At 41.6% G+C, this 21452-nt stretch overlaps 2 protein-coding genes across 6 annotated transcripts in view; one reads left to right on the top strand and one right to left on the bottom strand.

Moving 5' to 3' along the window:
* The window catches only part of RNF17 (ring finger protein 17), a 40833-nt gene extending 38108 nt beyond the window's left edge, over positions 1-2725 (top strand). For all 3 annotated transcript variants that reach the window (XM_060273835.1, XM_060273834.1, XM_060273836.1), the window contains 3 exons: positions 185-371; positions 1615-1713; positions 2519-2725. In XM_060273835.1, coding sequence (XP_060129818.1) covers positions 185-371; positions 1615-1707 — 280 coding nt within the window. In that variant the 3' untranslated portion in view covers positions 1708-1713; positions 2519-2725. The remainder of the gene's footprint in view (positions 1-184; positions 372-1614; positions 1714-2518) is intronic.
* Positions 2726-2837: 112 nt separating this feature from the next.
* CENPJ (centromere protein J) lies at positions 2838-20306 on the bottom strand. 3 transcript variants are annotated; one of them, XM_035115470.2, is made up of 17 exons: positions 20178-20306; positions 18239-18738; positions 17627-17750; positions 16228-16503; positions 14414-14552; positions 13865-13970; positions 12077-13652; positions 11587-11719; positions 8316-8481; positions 7881-8111; positions 6797-6896; positions 6392-6492; positions 5634-5735; positions 4127-4267; positions 3958-4042; positions 3690-3810; positions 2838-3148 (listed from the first exon to the last, which is right to left on the bottom strand). In XM_035115470.2, exons 2-17 carry the CDS (start codon positions 18659-18661, stop codon positions 2956-2958), a joined length of 4017 nt encoding a protein of 1338 aa, XP_034971361.1. In that variant the 5' UTR covers positions 18662-18738; positions 20178-20306; the 3' UTR covers positions 2838-2955. The 3 variants fall into 3 exon arrangements, with proteins under 3 accessions (XP_034971361.1, XP_034971360.1, XP_060129816.1); XM_035115469.2 differs by lacking the exon at positions 20178-20306 and adding an exon at positions 20068-20175; XM_060273833.1 differs by lacking the exon at positions 20178-20306 and having other exon boundaries at positions 18239-19481.
* Positions 20307-21452: the final 1146 nt, after the last annotated feature.

Genomic DNA, 21452 nt, shown 5'->3' with positions numbered 1-21452 from the left:
ATCTATACATTGCTCATGTATTAGTGCAAATTGCTATTCAAGACAGGTGAAACTATAATCGGACATTGGTCTGTTCTGAATATACATATTAACATCCTTTTACCACCACTTTGTAGCGGCTAACAAATTGCTTGTGGGCTGTCATCTTGAATAGTGTTATTCACTGACTTTAATTTTGCCTCAGGTTACGTCAGCTTCCTCCTGAGTTCATGCAGTATCCTGCTCAAGCGTTCAAAGTTCTGCTGGCTGGATTTAAACCAGCTTTGTGTGAGTCACACAAAAAAATTCCTTATTGTTCCGAATGGAGCATGGAAGCCTTGTGGACCATGATAGACTGCTTCCAAGGGAAAAATCTCTATGCTTCTTCACTGGTAAAGTCTTCCCTTATTTTATCCCAGCCAACTCTTCCCATCCACAGACTTAACTGTAAATTCCCTTTCCCACTTTCAGTATTCAGGTGGGATTTTAAAAAGTCCCTGTTTACCCAGACAGCTGATGGCTGAAATGTATTGTTCCTGGCAAGCGTGAAATTACTTAGCTATCAGGATATTTGATCTTTTAAAATGTTTTTAAAAGAAAACAGTATTTTGCTGTTTCATTGTTTATAACCCTTGGGATCCTTTGGGTGGGATAGGAATGCAATAAATAAATAGCAAGTAACTTGCAACTTACACATATTTAACTTGTACACATTCAGCTTTACGTTCTTGATTTTAAAAAAATTAAAAGCGGGAGGGTGTCGGGGGGAAGGAACAGCACTCCCACCCTCCATTGAACCCATTGTGTTTCAACTATACAAAAGATTTTGGCTTTTCACACTATCCCTGGAATGCAACCCCCATGTAAGTTGAGGGTCTCCTGTAAAGTTCCAAGGCCAATTTGAACCAGCATTTTAATTATTACTATCTCATTTGTATGATTTCATCTGAATGGTTTTTAGAGGGCTTCCGTGTGTGTGTGTGTGTGTGTGTGTGTGTAGCCTTAGTCCAGTCCTGTTTTTTTCATTCATAAGGCTTATTATTCTGCAACTTGCTGTCCACACCACTGGATGTATCTCAGCTGCGCTTTCTTGTCCCCTCCTCAATCACCCCCCCCCAATCTTCCACTACCTTTTCCCATTCTGGACAGGTATTTGTTACCTATGTAGCTTTAAAATAAACAAAAACAAAAAAAACTTCAGGCACTGCACTAAGCATAAAAGTTGCCAAATTTATCCAGCCAGCCAGTCAGTCATGTTTCACATTGGACAAAAGGAAGGTTTGTGCTGGGGGAGGGGAGTTATACCCATTTCTACTGGTTATTTTAAAAATGAAATACTACATACAAGAGTGATAAATGTTGCCTATAAAACATTTCCCTATTTGGGGCTTTTTGTGAGGCAAGGGGGTGCCAGTATTCTCTCAGAACATTCCTTAGTGAAAGCCTACAATTCTGTCTTGGAATACAAACTGCCATTCCAGCTGTGTGTCACCCGTTTTGCTTAGGAAGCAGACAAGATTTGGATGGCCAAGAACAGAAGTTTAGAAGTCACATCATTGTATAGTTTTGGAAACTCTAATATGTACTGATTCTCAAATGTTGCCTGTTGATGTTGGCCATATATCTTCCTTGCAGACGCACTCACCAGAGCATACTGTGTTTGTATATCAAGATGGGCATCTAGTTCACATGAAACTAGTAGAAATGGGATTTGCTGAATTAAGCTAGTGACAGGTAAGCACATTCAATTTTATCTATTAAAAGCTTTTTTGTCCTACTCTTCAACTTTAAAGGGTCACAAGGGAGCTTGCAGATCAGTAGAAACAAGAATACTGCCCCTGTCCTCAAGGTTACAGTCTAAAAGTCGCAAGGAAAAAGTAATGTCATAGAACAGAGTAAATATAACTAGCATTTTAATAAAACAGAAGTTACCAATGTTTTTGGAGCAAAAGACACATTTTGAGAGTGCTCAAGGTGCCAGCCACACAGTGGCTACTATGGGGTTGTATGGCTTAGTTTGGCCATGGTGAAGTTTTTCCTATAATTGTATTTCTGTACAAGAAAAAAAAATCTGCTTAGAAAATAAAAGGAGGAAAAGTGCATTAAAGGGGCTGAGAAAACAAGCTCTTTAGGACCTCAAGCAATTCATCAGTCACAGCTCTGACTTAACTTACTGGTGAAAAACATTAAAGAGCAGCCAGACTTGCTCATTTCATAGAAATTGCTTACAGTTGCTTGCAGATTTTGCTTAAGAGGGGTAGACACTCTTCTTAAAATGAAAGCTTGGAGTCTGGGCCCCTGCAGGGAATAGGGGGGGAAGAGATTGGAATGTCTAAAAATGCAGCCAGGGAAAGGTTACCTCAAAAGAAATGTGACCCTCAGCCTCATCCCCTGTCAAATTAGTGCAGCAAAGCATGCACCAAGTGGTGATGCTAGTTGCCAACCTTGGCTTTTTGCTATGGGAGAGCATGTAACATTTTAATACTACATCATCAACACAAGAGTTGTAGGTTTTGAAATTTTTGTTTTTGTTTTTCAGATGCAGATCTTTAGATGAAAATACCAGAATAAAGAAATTTCATTTGGATTTGTTACTGTTTGTTCCCTGATAAGTGTAGTTACCTTTTTTGTTGCAAGTTGTTGAAGTACTTGCTTTGTGCAAGTACTAAAGGATGTTCATTAAAAATTGTTTTTGAAGCAGAAAACACCTTGCTTGTGTTGGTTTATTGGTTAAATAAGTGTAAGATGTGGGCTTACTGTAAAAAGGAATAAAGTGTGTATGATTGCTTCAAAATGCTCATAACCTGCTTTGGCAACAAGAACAAAATGAACAAAACAAGAAAGTTTTAAGTGTCATTTTTGAAATGTGTAATCTTTAAAAACAAGTTTATTGGCAAAACTTTTTACTATCTATATACAACCTTTACAAACATTTTTGAGAAGAGAAAACATGGATAATAATTAAGACCTGAACATTTAGAGGATGGTGTCCATAATAATCTCACCATCCTTATCTTTAACTCTAACTCGACCTGAAGCATACTGCGTTTCTTGGCGCCCATCAGCATACATTGTCTTAACGGTACCGTCTGGATACTCCCGTCTCTTGAAATGGGCTGTATGCACTTCCTGCTGGCCATTACTGAACTCGATAACCTTACTTCCATCCCTTAAAATAGAAAGGCAACCTTTAAAACCAATGTTACATTATAGCTAAATTCTGCTGGGAGGTAAAATTAAGAATGCAGCTAATTGTTCTGTTGTTCTAACTGTTCATACCTACTTGAAATGTAACTTTTAAGCAGCCTCTCTGCCTCATAGCATTTGGGTTCTTCCCAATGTATTTTCAGCACAAGAAATCTTAGCCTACACAGGAAGCATTCTTAAATTGCTGAGATTATCATTTTGACATCGCCACTCTGAGCCCAGATTTGGCTGGGGAGGGCGGGATACAAATTAAATTTATTATTATCTGCCCAGCAGCTTCATGTTCTCTGGCACCCACCTTGTATTCCTGAAGCTGGCCAGACTGGGTAAGACTGTCATAACACAGTCAGCACTGAGGATTTTGTTCTTGACAGCCTTTCTCTTGATCCAGTCTGTCTTCCTCAAAAGGCATTCTTAATGTGTGTCACTACTTTTTCTATACGGCTGCAGTAAATTCAGTCCAAACTTAACTCTCAAAATAGTTTTATGAAAATAAATCTTACTGTTGCGTACGGACAATGGTGCCATCAGGGAAAATGGTCACTTCTCGCCCATCCGTGTACACGTTCTTAATGGTTTGATCAGGGAATACAATCTCTTTCCTTCCATCTGGAAAATGCTTTTCTGCAAGGAATGAATGAGCATACCACATGTCAGAATACTCATATGCCATGTAAGTAGTTCTTGCAATTTAATGGTATGCCATCAATACACACAAATACACAGCCATTTATAGAGTAGTACAAGCAAGACAGCCAGGTCTCTGTTTACCTATTTGTCCATTTGAGAAATGTAGGACCTCTAAGCCTGTGGGGTAGGTGGTGTGCGTAGTCTTGGCATCTGCATAATAGTATATCTGTTGAGAAGGGTTAACAAATTTAGCATTAATAGAACCACCTGTCCATATCTGAATGGCACATACTTCTTAGTGGATACATACCACTCTCCGATCTTCCAGAACTTGCTTTACATCCCCATTAAAGAATGTTACAGTTGTAGTCTTCCCATCACAGCTCACTTCTTTCCGTGTGCCATTAGGGAAAAAAATCAGGTGGGATCCATTTTTAAAAATCTTTTCAACCTGAAAGAAGTGAAATAAAAGCATATATCTTAACAATTCTGATGGTGAACTTCTACAGGCTAAGCCGAGCAAAGAATAAGAAAGGGGAAGAGGCCAAAACGAGGCCAAAACAAACCCAAACAGAGCTTATCTGATAAGGGATAGTATCCCTCCCAATTCTAAATATGGTGCCCTTAGAGATTCAAGAGTATGGAGTATCACAAATCCAGAGGCCCAGAAATTGATGTAGGATTTTTGTTATTTACCGTAATTGCAGCTTACATGAGTAGGCCACACACAAAAAAAACTACCCCCTCCCCTTTTTGTAGGCAAATAACTATCGAGTTAGGCCTTCACATAAGCAAGTGTTTCTCTGTGCACTGAGAAAGATCATATAAGCCCGAGGTTCATTCCCACATTTGCTGTGGGGTATAACCATTAGCTGTGGCTGAGCATTAGGCAAATGCATGGGAAATAGCTATAAGACTGCATAAAAGTAGGCAATTTGGTTTCCTCTACATAATAGGCCCAGACCTAAATTCAGCATGAAAGCTTAGTTGAGAGGAACATGGATAAATCTCTTGGTGATAGCAAAACTGTATTGAGAAGACTTTATTTACAAGGGCCTTGACAACTTGGGTCAAGGATACACCAAGCACTGCCCAATCACTGAGGTCTTTGGCAGAGTCAGTTTTAGTGGTCTACTGTGGCACAGATGGAAGCCATGCATTTAGTATTGCAGGGCCAATTCAGTGAAGCTCCCTTAAATTCCAGGAGACTTTTAAGACTGGTTTTATAGTTTTAACCAATTTTCACCTTTTATTTCTTGAACAGTACTTAGATAGGATACTAGTTAAATAGTTACCACCTCATTTTTCCCTGCATTCTTTGACTGGGCTCCATTCTGAAAATTAGGCAGAATGGCATAAACATCTAGTTCAGATCCAAAAAGGCTCCCAAGCATAGCAGCAGCACTGCACTTTCATAGGTGGTGCAGGTATGGAACTGTTCATCCTTTCTGAGGCAAGAAAGCAAGCATTTCCTTTACATAGCAACGTTCTCCCGATACCACTTTGGAATCACTTCAGAGCAGGGATGGGAAACCTGCTGCCCTCCTGATGTTGTTGACAATTCCCATTGAACTTGACCAGGCACCCCCAAACTGCGGCCCTCCAGATGTTTTGGCCTACAACTCCCATGATCCCTAGCTAAGAGGACCAGTGGTCAGGGATGATGGGAATTGTAGTCCAAAACATCTAGAGGGCCGAAGTTTGAGGGTGCCTGAACTTGACCATGTTGGCTGGCCCCAAAGGAAGTTTTGAGTCCAGCAACAGATGGAGAGCCACAGGTTCTCCCATTCATGCTCTAGAAAAAAAGCACTTCCTACCTTTCCATCAGGATGATTGGCTTCACTCTCTATTTCTTCACTGTCTGATGAATCAGGACTTAGTGATGGTGATAATTCAACAGTTCCATTACCAGGTAAATTCTGAAATGGGAGGTGGGGAAAACTCTATAAAATTGGCCTGAGAGGCAAATCATATTACTGTGGGCACTAAATGGTGACAAACTGGGAACTTCACAAGACAAGCTTCATTCATGTAAACTGAAATACTCTACTGAAGTGGTCTTCAGCCATACTACCATTAAAGGACACTTTCCACAATGACATGTCTGCCATGGTTTAAATGCGCAAACCTAAATTACTTGGAATGTGCTCATCTTTTCCACACTATACACCTGGGGGCATGCTCTATTCCTGTTCTGCAGAGAAAAGATGCCAATAGCAAAACGTGACTAAAATCTATTATACAACTACAATATCCTACATTCTTTAAATTATAATGTAACACTTTTCCCTAGAATTTAATATCTATAACCTTGCAAACCTTTATACTGAATATAAATTTAATCCATAAGAATTGGGTTATTTCTCAACCAAAAGAGCAGCACAAACAGTCAAGAAGAGCAAGAGGAGATTTAACATAGCAACCTCCCCAGTGTTTTCTTACTTCCTTGATGCTGCAATCATCCTTGGAGCAGTTTTGGTACCAGTAATCTATTACACAGCTTAAACATCATTTCTATCCAAGGCCCTAGGCTGCCTTATGAAACCAGGAGCCAACATTCTCGTACTCTACTTACAGCCATAAATGCCTTGGAGGAATCTTCAAAAGTCATTGCCACATTGTTCAAGCAACTCTCTTCAGGTGCAGCTGCTAGTTTAAATTTTGCACAGGGTCTTCCTATTTCAAACAAGAATAAAAATAAGATTCTAATATTTTATATTTCCTAGGACATGGGCAGAAGGTAGGTACAGCCCTCTCTAATTTTCTAGTACCTCATATTTTATTTTATTTGAGGCCCACACAAAATATCAGTGACATTACTGCTTCTTGGGTAACTTACTGTAAAACATACCAGTATCAGGGAGGTTTTTTTGGAGGTAGCAGAAGTGTCAGAATGACAAGGTATGTAACATGCAGACTTGCATGTAAAATACCATATTGCTGCTTACTAGAAATGGTACTGTATCCTAAGTATAGTTACCTTCTGACGACAGATCACTTTTGCCATTCATCTTGCTGCTCTTTTCTGCTTGAGGAATTGAAGGCAGAGTCTGGGTTTTTTGCAATACAGCTGGAGAATGCTGGGGGGGGGAGTGTAAAGCGGGGGCCTTTAATATTCAGGAACACAAACCTTTCCCGTAAAAAGTAAAAGGTGATTATTTTACCATATTTATATACCACTTTTCAAAATGAAGTCCACAAAGCTATTTGCAACATAGAACTAAAGTCAATATGGTAGGAAGCTGTTTACAACATGTATGCACTTTTGCTTAATCATACTTGTGACTGTGTGCCTGAGAGCTGTTCAGTAATATATAATATACTGTAGAGTGAGAGCCAACAGTTGCCACCTACCCAAGTGGACTTATCACTCTCTTCCCCACAACCTGCCAACATGTGCCCTGAACAGTTGAGGAATCCTCCAGAGCAGTTTTGGGGAACACTAGTGAGGAGGAAAGGTGTGCTCGCATGACTCCGGATACTCACTCAAACACTTTAGAAATGAAAGGCAGCTTGTCAAATCAAAAAAAGTTGAAAAGTTCTGTTCCAATAGTCCCACATTAATGATTCTATCTTAACAGCTGCACACACACAACTCTCCTACCAAAAGAGACAGACTAATGCAGGCACAGGCAAACTCCGGCCCTCCAGATATTTGGGACTACAATTCCCATCATCCCTGACCACTAGTTCTGTTAGCTAGGGATGATGGGGACTGTAGTCCCAAACATCTGGAGGGCCGGAGTTTGCATATGCCTGGACTAATGGCTTAAAAACATCAGCCTGACTCTCAATAATGACAAGAGTACTCAAATGTAAGTCAAATTTGTGCAACCTAAGGTGCCTGGGCAGTTTGTGTTTCCTTAATTCATCCTTTTCAAACAAGTTTCAGGTTTGCTTTTACTCCACACAACTCTTATTGTTACAGCAACCCTGGCAGAGAAAGTGTGAGCTTCATGACTGAGTGGGGATTTAAACCCGGGTCTCCCAGTCTGAGTGTGACACATTAACCACTCTACCACTTTCACACCTGAAAAAAGATAGAAGGGGGAAAGAAACCTTACTGCTGACTCTGCTTTCTTATCACAGCCAGTTTTCTTCTTGTTTATAGACGCTTCTTTTCTCTTCCAAGCATCCAAACGAAATCGTTCCATAATTTTGATCTCTTCCCGTAGTTGCACATTCTCCCTGGTTAAGGCCTCTATCTGGTCTCTAAGACGAATGTGGGTTGTTGACCATTTTGTCTCTCTTCTTTTTAAATCTTCCTGCAAGGTTGCCATTTGCTGCTTCAAAGCCTTGAGAAAACAACATGCAAGCAGGTCATTTTCTGCTATGTTAAAATACACAAACTGAAGAAAAAGACAAATCACTTTACATTGCAGTAATAAATGCAATATCTGTAATAAAATTACTCAGTGGACATTCTTCACCTTAAATCAACAGCCAGTAAATCTGATCCCAATCAAAGTAACCATATAGGCTTTCCCCTGCGTTCATACCTGAATTTCATCCCGTTCCCTTTTATCTGGAATAGCTCTAGCTGCCTGTGCATACTTCTCAAAAACTTTACGTTCTTTTTGCAGCTTTCTTGTTTCTTCTTTTTTAAATTCTTCAATTCGAGTAAGCTCTTTGGTTTTCTGTTGTTCAAAGTCAGCAACTTCTTTCCTGAAAATTTACAGTAATTATTTCAGAACAGCAAAAAAATGCTGCTCCTTGAAAAATTGTATGTTTTATTTATTGATAACAAAGTAACTTAGGAATGTCAGCTCCACAAGCCACCCCATATAGTATATTTTTAAAAAGCTCTCCTAGAACACAACCACCAGGCACTGTTTGCTGTAACAGACCTCACGCTTTCTTAGGTCATCCTTTTTGGCTTTCTACATAAATCCCAATAAACCAACAGGCCATATCTTCAGAAACTCCACAATATTTCTTGGTTAGCAAAATCGGTAATTTCCAGCTGTCCAGTATAAAAAGCTGCATGACTTAGTTTATTGTTTGCAAACTACCAAATTATATTAGCCCTGTATGATGCATTGTCTCTGGCATCTATTACTGCAGCTGAAGTAGTCAATTGCATTGTTATCAACTGTTATCTAGATGTCAATACTTTGAGATTTAATATTAAGGGACGGTATTTCTAGGTACTATTCTGCCCCTGGGCTATGGGTCCCACTGGCTTGTACATTGTCCTGCATGCCATTTTAAACACATGCTGAACAGCTGGACTACTATAATGCCTTCTGCATAGGGCCTCGTTATTAAGAACGTCCAGAAACCTGTAACTAGTACAAAACATGGCAGCTCAGTGGTTCACCAGAGTATGTGACTCTCTTATTGAAACAACTGCCCTGGCTTCCAACTTGTATCTTGTCCCAATTCTAAGTGCTGGTGGCGACTTTAAAGCTCTTCATGGTTTGGGATAAGGATAACTGAAGGGCAACCTAGTCCTGTATGAACCCACTCTACTTAAGCCCTCTTGTGCATGCCCCCGAACTATACTTAGTTAACACCGGAAGAGGGCCCTAGTACAGTGATGGGCAACCTTTTGAGCTTGGTGTGCCAAAATTCACCAAAAACCCGAGCATAACTCGGGTGGTGTGTCGGGTGGTGAGAAAAAAAACCATAATTTCACAATATTTATAGGTTGCCCATCACTGGGCCAAGCAAATCCAAGGAAGGGAGATGGGTTGAGTTCAGGTCCAGTGATATCACTGGGCCAACTAGGCAGCCAACCTCAGATGGGCACAGAACGGACATGTGAATGGCACAGCATTATAAAGATTAGTTTTTGTTATATCTTGGAAATTTCCAACAATATTTTACTTTTATTCTTCAATGCAGCTTCTCAAAGCTCAAACTTGCCAAAATTTACGTATGCTCAACCATGCTGCAAAGGAGACCAGCTGGCTTGGCAGCTAATGCCAATTGAACCTGCGCCAGACCTGAAGAAACTGGTGGCCAAACCCGCAAAGCGAGATTTTGGCGTGCCTTTTAAGAGACTTGAAAGTGCCGCCATTGGCAGGAATATTCAAAACGACTTGTGCGCTGAAAAAAATTCATTTCATTTATTTATTTAATTTCGATACCGCCCTATACCCAAAGGTTTTTAAGGAAGGTAATTGGAAATGGCTGTATTACTTATTTTTGCAATCCGAAGTAAATTTTGTGGTTTCAAGTTTTTGTGTTTCCTTACAAGTTTTTGAAAATCGAAGTTAGCAAAATAAATAAATAAATTCCAGTGTGTGTGTGTGCAAGTAGTTAGCCTTGTCTAGGGCGCAAAACAACCTGGCACCATGAAATCCAAAGCGAAAACCCAGACAGAAAAGTTGTTGAGCTTTTGGGGAGGAGGCAGGTTTTATAGCTATTTCTGAGGAAAAGGGACCAAAAAAAACCAACACGAGCTGCCACACATCCAGTGTTTCCCGGGCACACAGGCAATTCCCCGCCGGGACACTGTCGGCGGCCGCAGTGTTCCTTATGTGTCGGGGAAATTCCAGGATTATGGCAAACCCCCTCCCCCAAGAAGTTCCTCGCTACGATGCTGATTAGGGGCTCAAGGGACGACCCGTGTGGGGAACTCCCCCTTCTCCCTCCCCACGATTTCAGGCAAGAGCCACCCATGGCGCTGGGCAGGAACCCCACCCTCTCAGCCTTCCCACCTGAAGATGTGGAAAGACGGTGTCCGTTCGGAGACTAATCCGGGGCTAATCCAGGAGAGAGAGAGAGGGAAGAAGAAGAAGAAGAAGAAGAAGAAGAAGAAGAAGAAGAAGAAGAAGAAGAAGAAGAAGAAGAAGAAGAAGAAGAAGAAGAAGAAGAAGAAGAAGAAGAAGAAGAAACAGGCCAGCCTCTCGCTTTCCCTACCAGGAAACTTCTCCTCCCTTACACACACGCGCCAAAGTCCCATCTCTCCCTCCACGAAGCGCTTGACTGTGCCGCCTTCCGCAGCCTGCTCTTGGACGGCCAATCCCCAGCGGCCATGCGAAGCGCTCAGATCAACCAATCCAGCTGCCGCCTTGAAAAACGCAGAGGGGGATTGGCTAGGCGAGGTTGCTGATGCGCCCAACACACGTGCTGCCCTTCTCGGTGCTGGGAGGAAAGAGAGGAGAGGCACGGAGCTGCCGAGCATGCTCGCTGGCAGCGGCTGAAGCTGTGCTGCCCTTAAGTTGCCCTCACTTGCCCTATTCCTGCTTCACCATTTTGCCTCGCCTGCTGGAAGTCCACAAGGCCGGAAGTGAGGTCCTTCTCGGCACGCGGCCGCATGTCACCTAAAATGCCTATGCATGTCAGTGCTGACACGCGTGTCATAGGTTCGCCATCACTGCCCTAGTAGAACCAGGCATACTATTCATAACCATTTCAGTGGCCTCCACCCAGGTTATTAAAGACCCTTGCAAAGATAACTCTTCCCATCACTTCGTCAAAACCTTCCTTCCTGCTTATTATAGGGTTTTTTAGGGGGGGGGTAGGGGGTCATTTTAAGCTTCTGCACCCGACTATTGTAATTAACTGCATTGAAATGTTTTTATCACCTGAGAATATGCACTTGTTTTTAATAGCTGCCTTTTATATTTTTGTTTCTTGCTGCTTTTAGTAATTTATTTTTGATATTGTTAGCCACCTTGAGCTTTTTAACAGGAAAGGATGGATATATTTTAAATGAATGGGCTGTCATAGATGGCAGGTGGGTCCTAAGTGGCAAGCCTGCTCTAGGTTAAATCAACTTCAGACCAACAGGATAGAAATCAGACAGGTTCTTTAAGTTACCTGAACTTTTCCAAAGCATTCTCACGCTCTTCTCGAAGTTTTGTGAGGGATTCATTTTCTTCCCTAAACCGTTCAATTTCAACTTCCAATTCAACAAGTTTCTCTCTCAATAGCTGGGAACGAGCCGCGTCTCCTGACAAAAGAACAGGTGCACAATGTTTGATGCACAAATGTCAACGTATGCACCATACTGTCATGTGGTAACATTTTACCAGTTTCCCACCATCTCTGAACTTTGCCATCTTTATAGGAGTAAGACTGGATGAAATAAATGGGCTTAAAACACATAAAATTGTAGCCATTACAATAGAAACCAGTCTGAAAAGCAAATTGGCTCCAACAAAGTGCTTGGCAATTTGTTTAGAATATAAAACCCTGAGATTACAAGCTGAAAAGCAGGACAGAGGGATATAGGCTTTGAAGATTACTACTGCTATTGAGATTTATGGGACTGATTATTACGCTCAGCACTCTTATCCCTCTTGCTTACCTCCTGATTCTTCCTGAGACACATTGGGTTTGGCATCATGTCTTTGCTGTGCCTCTACCTTCTGTTTGGGCCTCAGAGAAGGAAAGAGCTTCAGCATCAGATCTGTTGTGGGAGGTGCAATTACCTCACTGTCTGCCACACTTTGCCTGGGCTGAACATCCGCTTTCTTTGCTACTGCAATCTTCCTCTTTATCCTTTTATCGGGGAAAAATGCCTCACTCTTAGATGAACAGCCAGGGGACAATGGTCCTTTAATAACCAAGTCATCATTTGGTACTTGGGTACACTGACTCCCATTCTCGTCAAAGTCTGTCCACGATGTTTCATCATCAAAATCAACTTGATTTCTATTTGCACAACACACACTTTGAGATTCAGTATTCTTGTTTATCTTGCTGCACTGGATACTACCAACATTTTTTTCTAGTAAGCCAAGGCTGGCATCTCTATTTGTGCCTTCTTTGTACTCTGAAAATTCAGGACTGTCACCTCTATGACTCAAATCAAACTTTTTACCTCTCTCAGCAGGCTTTACGGTAGTCTCAAATTCGTCCTCAGACCCCAAACTCACATCACTACTTTCACCAGATTTATCTTCGTCCCACTCAGTGTCTCCAGAACCTTGAAACTCAGTAGGGAAAGCCTGAAGCATTTTACTGTCAATTTTATTTTGATGATCCTTCAGCATTTCAGATGCCTGGGATTCAGTGATCATCCCTCTGTCCTTTTCATTGTTTGCTGGTCGGGAAACACATTTGTCTCCATTTCTGTTCTCTACAGCTGTAGCGTCCTGCACATTTATCTGCCGTTGTTGCTGCCTTGATTTAATGGGAGTAGAAGACAGTCTGCGCCCTGTAGAAATCTGCTGGCCTTGATCCAAGATCCTTACAATAAGTGAGGAATTGCTGGCAAAGGAGATTTCATCAGCAGCCTGCTCTAGAAACAAAAATTCATCCAATTCAATTTCCTCTTTTTCCTTTTCAGTATCCCAGTTTTCCAATTTCTTCTGGAAAGAAAGTTCAAAAGAGAGGTCAAGGTCTTTTTCAGAGGAATTCGTAAGGTCTTTGGTCACTTGTGCTGGGTGCGCATACTTTTCTTTGGGTAACTCGCAGCCAATTTCATCCAGCTTTGCAAGTGCCATTATATTATCTTTATTCTTTTCTCTTTCACCATTTATTTCTGACCTGGCAAACTCTCTCTGTTGTCCAGATTTCCTTTCACTAGGATTTCGTCTTGTAGATGAAGGGATAGCTTTCCCAGCACAAGTTCTGAGCACTGCTGTTTTTCGAGCAGGAAGAGCTGGAGCTTTCTTCGTCTTACCATTCTGATTACCATTTTTAGACACAAAATTGTCAGAAGTTTGTTCTTTATTTGAAGTGGCCGTTTTCCGGTGAAGCTGTGGCTTGTCTGCTTTAACTGGGTTTTTTACTTCTGGTGCATTAAGGTGAGGAGTTACTTTGCTTTCTTTCTGATTAGCTGCTTTGGATTTTGGACCAGCAAACCTACTTAAACCTTCACCTCGTTTTAGAAAGGGTCGTTTTGCAACTGGTGTCTGGAATGTTGATCTTTCAGAATCCTAAAAAACAAAAAGATCTTTTAATTTTCTTATATTTGTATTTATGTGTTTTGTTTGCTCTATCAAAATACTCATATAAAACTTTTTGGGAAGTCTGGAATTTCATGTGTAGCACCTACAAGAGTGAAACCAACATAACTGAAGCAGGAACTTATTCTCACAGTTATGATACATTTTATATATCACAGCAAAAAGCATTTCTAATTACTAACCTTTTTATTTCCTTTTTGGCTCAGCCGTTGTTCTTCTAGTCGTATCTGTTCTTCTAGGAACTCTTCAAATGACTGTTTTCTTTCTTGAATACTAGCAGGAACAGGTCTATTGCAAGAGACTCACATTTAATTGTCAGATCTTATAAAATACAGGAAATTGGTTCATCACAAACGAATGGATCCCTTCAAAGGAATCACATCCCTCTTTCTCAGAGTGACAACCTCCCTCCCATAGACCTTCATTCCCCATAACAGAAGAGGACCCTGATAATGAGACACCTCAACTATGTCTCAAAGGCCTCTTTCATTTTCTCCAGGTTAGCTACCTTGGTCTCAAGGGGATAGAAATCTTGTGCAGTGTGCTTCTGACTCTTGGAGAACAAGCATTTATCCACAACTTCTGTCCAGCTTTCAGGTCATTGTACATATGACACTCTGTGGAATATACAGGGTAGGTGCCACTGCTAGTTTTCTACCTTCACAACTGGGATTCTTTTTTGGGAAGTGTTTGTTCACTGGGCATCAAGGTCATTTTGCATCCAAACTCACCTTTCCTCAGCATTGAGTATTTCCAAGCACTTCCCTCCAGTCTGGCTTTCAGGGGTCTCTGCATTCCCTGTGCTTTTACAACCAATGTCACCATCTGCATGTCCAAGTAGATTTTGCTCCATAATCTCACTATTTTCTCCTGCAAAATAAAGAAAAAACTTGACATTTCACTCAGCTGGCATGAAGCCAGAGGAGATAAGCCGCACACCCCCAGCACTTCATTCAAGTTACAAACCTTGCTTTTCTTTGTTTGATCAAGTCCTTATTCAAGACACAGAAGGCCTCTTGAGCTATCTGTTGCAAAAAGCAGTGCAGCTGATCAGCTAGCCAATTTCTACTCAAAGTACCAGTTTACTAGCTCACTAATATTTAAGAATTTATCCTCAACTTCTAAGTTGAGGAGGCATTAGAGTAGCTTACGTAAGAACAACACAGACAGTTTAGGAAGGGATATTGTAGTTTAAAGTTTTGTATATACAGTATATGTAAGATGTTTTGGCACAGAAATAAAGTAAAAACAGTCCCTGCCCACATGCTTACAATTCAAACACAACAAAAGGAAAGCACAGGGAATGATGAGGAAAATAAGCAAACTCAGGCACCAGTCCTTAACATTACACCTGCCTACATACACTTGTGTCAATGCAGCAAGAACCTGGAACTGAATTTTTATCAGTCCTCTTGTCATTCTCTAGCCAGTCAATTTATATTTCAGCCATATCTTTACAACAACTGCAAATCCAGAAGCTCTTTTAATGAATAAAGTTATTCACACTTTAAATAGGAAGGTCCGCTGGCTCTTGACAATATATATGATCTCCTATGCAAAACAACAATGTGTTTCATCTCTAACTGAATGAAGGTATTTGGTGTAGCTCAGTAGCTACAATTATGATCCAGAAAGTTAAATCTTAGCTCAGCTCACCCTCCAACTCACTAGATGGTCTGATATATACCATTAATTCTCCTAAGTTTAGCCCCTACCCCATGTCCAATATTTACTTTACAGGGTTATTTAAAATATTTCCGAGGTCATGATGTGAAGTGCTTTGAACATCTGAACTGCACCACTTTAAATGTTATAGGTTTAATCAGGAAACCTAACAGGGTTCAATATAATCATATCCTCTGCCTCCATGCTTACCAATGATTTTATGTATTTGCTTAGAAAACTATCCTACACAAAATTCCACTTCCCTTTACAGCCCATGTTACTGCCTGTACCCTGGGGTGAGGTTATTGCTGAGCCCTGTTGGGCCTTCAGTGTCCATAGCATGAATGGTGCCCAATGCATTTACTACTTACTATTACAGAAGATGGCTGAAGAGTAATGTTAAGGTGATCTTAAAAATTTGATTGGCCTTAATAAACAACCAAATAATTGCTACTAATGGACGGACTGATACTCACGCCCCCTCCAAGGAGGACAGGCAGTGTCTTATTCTGTGTTACCACTATGAACATCAAAGGTACTCTGAGCTTCTCTGAGGATCTGCTACTGTAGGGAAAGTCCCACTCCTCCTCAGCTCTTAGCACTATAGAGCTAGGAGTGGGAGAAAGATTTTCTACGCCTTATGCAGAGCCTTGAAAAGGCTCAGAAAGAAGCAAAATATGATCTACCACTGATATTCAGTGGTAGGTCTGGAAGATTTCTTTGCACTGCTTGAAACTCTGGAGAAAAAGCAGCAGCTCACTAGAATTAAAGAACATGCTCAGCAGCAGCAAGCACATTTCTGGACCTCAATATGTATATGTTCTCAGCAATCTTTACAAAAACCTCTGATATTAGTATTCATACAGGCCTGAAATTTTACCTGAAATGCCATTCTGGTCTTCAACCTTCAATTCATTCTTCATTTTGAAAGACAAATCTAAAGTCTCTCTCTCGCAAAAAGGATCTGCAGAGATGGTTCCCTTCAATATTTGGCCATTCTTGGATTTTTTAAAAGAATCCTTTTCTTCAACAGGAGAAGGAATGCAAGGCCCACTGTTCCAATAAACACCGTCTCCATTGCGATGTGGTGGAAGAGATGGCACAGGAGGTGAGTGATCAGATCTTTGACTCAAGCCATCTTCCATTACACGAAAGCCTTACAGTTAAACAGAAAACAGTAGCAAAGGATATCTGTATTACTTATGTGGAGAAATAGCAGAAAGGGTGTGGTTTTTCCTGTCTTTATGTATTCTGCCAGTAACAGGATTTTTAGAACCATTATCAAGAAAGCCTGAAACTTGGCAATGCTTTAGGCATGTAGTTGCCAACCATCCATGTAGCAAAAGATGGATAAGAAGGAACAACTGCAAAACTTCTGATTGAGGATTTTGTAATATCCACTGTATATTCCACTATTTGCAGTGGCCCACTAAGGGCTCAGTAAGCCTCCTGTTTTTGCTGCCTATCTGGACTTGCAAACACAAAAAAGGGTAAGGGGAGATGTCAGGGCCACTGGAGGCCAAAAAACATGGCTTTTGGTCTGTGCTCAGCATGGTGGGTTGAAGATTAAAGAAAGCTATTCTAAACAGTATGATTTCCCAGCATCAGTGAACTCCCACAATGTTCATTCTGTCCTTAAAATGCAAATTGGGCATGTCAGTTTATATAAGCAAAAGAAAAGGACCTGCAAACATTAGCAGCACCCAAGTGGAGTCTCTCTCAGAGCTTTAGCAACATCCCAATAAATACTAACTTTAAAGATGCAAAAGGAACTTGCAAGGACAGATCCTTATTGGGAAGCTGTAATATGGAAAGCAGCCCCTGGTACCAATTCTGATTTGATACAAGAATTCCTGACCAAGTAACTATTTGACTAAGCAATGTTTATGTATTTTAGCCCTGTCCAGGCAGTGCTAAAAAAAAAAACATTTTCTATTTCTGCCTGTTTTAACCATGCTAAAGCCCTGAGTGCTCACTAGAAGGACAGATCCTGAAGCTGAGGCTCCAATACTTTGGCCACCTCATGAGAAGAAAAGACTCCCTGGAAAAGACCCTGATGTTGGGAAAGATTGAAGGCACAAGGAGAAGGGGACAACAGAGGACGAGATGGTGGGGCAGTGTTCTCGAAGCTACCAACATGCGTTTGACCAAACTGTGGGAGGCAGTGGAAGACAGGGGTGCCTGGCGTGCTCTGGTCCATGGGGTCACAAACAGTCGGACACAACTAAATGACTAAATAACAACACAGTTGTAAAGACAATTTCAGCATGTCCGCTTACCAGTATGTGCTTGCTGCTCAGAGACCATTGAAAGTAGTTTCTGTTGTTCTTCCATTAGCCTTTGAATTTGCTCCATTTGTTGCCTTTTTAGCTGTTCCTGTTTGTGCTGTTGCAGTCCTTTGAGCTAAGAAGCCAAATACATTATTAGAACTCGCATATTAGAACAATTAATCTAATCTTTATTTGTAAGAAAATAGTTTAGACACATCAGGATACACTAAAGTGACCACAATTTACACTAGGGCCCAAGTAGAAACAGGTGCCATTTGGACTTTACAATTGCATATTAGTACAAAATTAAAATTAAAATAAACAAATAGGCATTGCAATACCATACTGAAACCGAAGCCTAAATTCATCAGCAAAGCCTACCAGTCTCAAGCAAAACAATATTGTTTCATGAATGTACCTGCCAAAAGATAAGCTAAACTGCCTCCTTAACAGAGCCAGAATACAGTAGTGAATAGCACAACTGCAACCATCATAGTTTCATAGGGTTCATTATGCAAGTTCAGCTTATTGGGTCACAAATTGTGCAGTATTGACTTGAGAAAATACTGCTTTTTTCTAGACAGAATAAATAATAGGTGTAAATAGAGACTTTCTTTTTACCTGCTCAAGCTTTTGAAGAAGTAGATCAGTGCAACATTCTTCATCCAGACCATCCAGCTGATCACATTCAGTATCACTTTGCAGGGCTACCCACTGACCTGGAGTATCTTTAACAATCAGCATTTGCTCCTCCTTAGCTAATGAAATTGGAGAAAGTGTTTTGGGTATGTCCAACTTGTCCCCACAAGGACTGCTCAATGCCACGGCTTGCTCTATCTGTAGAGAGTTTTCACTTAGAGAAATGCTGCTTGAACTGTGTAGTGAATTACTTGAAATACCTGGTGAGGTATTGTCAATACTGAGTGCTCTAGTGGTTTTCAAACTATGGAAAGCAGGATTTAATATAACTCCAGCCCGGGGAGCATTAGACATCCAGTGTGCGATCAAGTTTTCTTCCCAATTCAAATCTGTAGAGGTGGCCATCAGGGAAATAATTATTGTAGTCCAACCTTAACTAATCTATATCACTGGCCAAGGTCTTTGATACCCAACTTCAGTACCTGTACAATAAAACAAAGATTTATCAAGTGGAAACACAGAATCCATCATTCTTTGCATGACAGTGTTCACTTAAGAGTACAGACAGAAGCAGCCTGGTCTTTCAGTTTTGGTTACATGAAATATGGTGCAGGCTAGGCAATCATTAATTCATATTATAACATTAATTCAGATTATAACAGCAAATAAAACTTAACCAAAAAAACAGACTAATACTACTCATTCATTCAGCCTTTATCAGCATAATTTAGACAATTAAATCCATAAAAATTAATAATCCAGACATATTAAACACATAAAACATATAAAAGACTCGGAGCCACTATTAAGAAAGATTAAGAAGTTTTAAATTTGACTTTAAAATTCTCAACTAAGTATCCTAAAACAATCTCAGTGGTTTTGGAAATATCATCATCAGATATTGGATTGCATAGAATAAAAATGTATAACATAGATAACCATATAACACTGGTCCTAAAGGATCTTTACTGACTCCCAGTACATTTCCACGCACAATTCAAAGTGTTGGTGCTGACCTTTAAAACCAAAAATGGCCTGGGACCAGTATACCTGAAGGAGCATCTCTACCCCTCATCAATTAGCCCAGACACAGAGGTCCTCCTCTGAAGGTATGCTGGATCCCTCAATGCTAGAAACGAAGTTACAGGGAACCAGGCAGAGGCCTTCTCAGCGGTAACAGCCTCTCTTTAGATGTCAAGGAGATTAAGAAGTGCAAAACTTTTTAGAACTTCTGATGTTTTTAACGTTTTATTATGTTTTAATATTGCACTGGAAGCTGCTCATAGTAGCTGGAGAAACCTAGCCAGATTTTTTTTTGGGGGGGGGGGCGGAGGATAAATAATAAAATTATTATTAAACTAAACAGGAAAGAAAAAAAGAAAAAGTTTTAAAGAATCGGGACTCATAGCTGGTATTGCTTCTAATTTTATTGCCATTGGTGTTTTTTAATTGAAAGCCACCTCAGCTTTCGTTATCGCAAAGAGGGGTGTGTGGGAAGTGTACAATTTTTGAAACAAATAAGCGTCTGGGCTTAACACAGGCAGACAAAACACTTTATATATCAGAGAAGCCACAACTGGGCTGAGCCCTGAGCCGGCCCAGGGTCACAAACGGCAACGCCTCATATTTTCCACCTGTGCTCTCTCATATTAAAAGGCAACAACCCATAAATACAGAGTGTAGGGAAAGAGAGGAGAATAAAAAAAACCAGACATATACAGAAGACAAAATTAAGAAAAGAAAGCGGCCTCTGGAGACCGACTAATCTAGTAAAACGATTTCCGCATATATTTGGGGAGACCCGAAATTACCTCACAGCGGCGTATGAAGAAACCTAAACTTCCACGAGTGCCAACCTCCCCCCGCCCTCCTATCGGTCCGCTACTCCGCAACGAATACACCCGCCAGACCTTTTACAAACCTGCCGCCATCCTCCCTGCTCCCAGCGCCACAGGCTGGACAATGCCGGCCGTGGTGCTTGTTGGGAGTTGCAGTTCCTGGCGGCCGCGGTCCTCGCTTTTGAGGAAAAGTCGGCCCGCTATCGACTGCATTTCCCATGAAGCACTGCAAAAAAGGGACGTTACAATAGGCGTCGTTAGTAAATACTGCGCTCGCCTTTCCAAACCGGCGGCAGTTAAAGGGCGGGGCCTCTGTCTCTGAGGAGTAGCGCAGGGGTGTCGGGGCTCCCTCGGTTTCTGCTTGCGAAACCTATACTGTATTCTTGTTCCTTTTAAAATGCATTTCTTCATTTATTAAAGAAGAAAAACGCAGGATAAATAAAATGTCAAAACAAAGATACGCCAATGGTTAAGATCACAATCCATTAATAACCCCAAACGTAACCTTAAAATAATTTTACATCGACCCTTTCCCTCGCTCCCCGTTTTGTTCTGTGGTCAGAGGCGTACCCAGGATGAAAACTAAGGGGGGGGGGGGCAAGGCAAGCCAGGGTCGTTCAGGGGTGAGGGGGCGCCAGGATCAGCCCAGAATCGGGCTGCTCCGACCCCCTCCTCCCCCTCCGCGATCGCCGGGCGGGTGGAGGGAAAGCCAGCCAAAGCCCTGACTTCCTGACTTTCCCTCCACCCGCCCCACAGCCAGCCAGGGAGAAGGGAAACGTCCCTTCTAGCCGGCTGGCTGTGGGGCGGGTGGAGGGAAAGCCTCAGAGCCGCGCAAAGCGTTTGGCTGGCTTTCCCTCCACCCGCCCCACAGCCAGCCAGGGAGAAGGGAGACGTCCCTTCTAGTCGGCTGGCTGTGGGGCAGGTGGAGGGAAAGCCAGCCAAACGCTTTGCGCGGCTCTGGGGCTTTCCCTCCACCTGCCCCACAGCCAGCCAGGGAGAAGGGAGACGGCACCGGGCGGCAGCGGGGCAGGCTGTACGCCCATGTCTGTGGTGACTGTGTAATGTTTAGGATCTTCTCTAGATGCCCACCTTCAGCTGGTTCCCACTACTGTGCTATTCAATATCCCCCCACCCTTTGTTAAATAAATAGAGACCACATCTCCAAGCTGTAGTTGTTGAGAGGAGGGTGTGCACTAGCAACTAGGCTTGATCATCAATCATACTTATTCTGAGCAACCTTCAGGAATGTGAATTAACACCCAGTAAAAAAACTAAAAACAGAATGGGTGCTGTGGCACATTGAAAGATTCGGATTAATGGCACAAGCTTCCACAGCAGGGGGGCACAGAGAGGGTAGG

Source organism: Zootoca vivipara, chromosome 4 (assembly GCF_963506605.1).
Source record: "Zootoca vivipara chromosome 4, rZooViv1.1, whole genome shotgun sequence".
Lineage (NCBI taxonomy): Eukaryota > Metazoa > Chordata > Lepidosauria > Squamata > Lacertidae > Zootoca > Zootoca vivipara.
The sequence above is the reverse complement of the archived record's forward strand: the minus strand, read 5'-3'. Positions and strand labels throughout refer to the sequence as shown.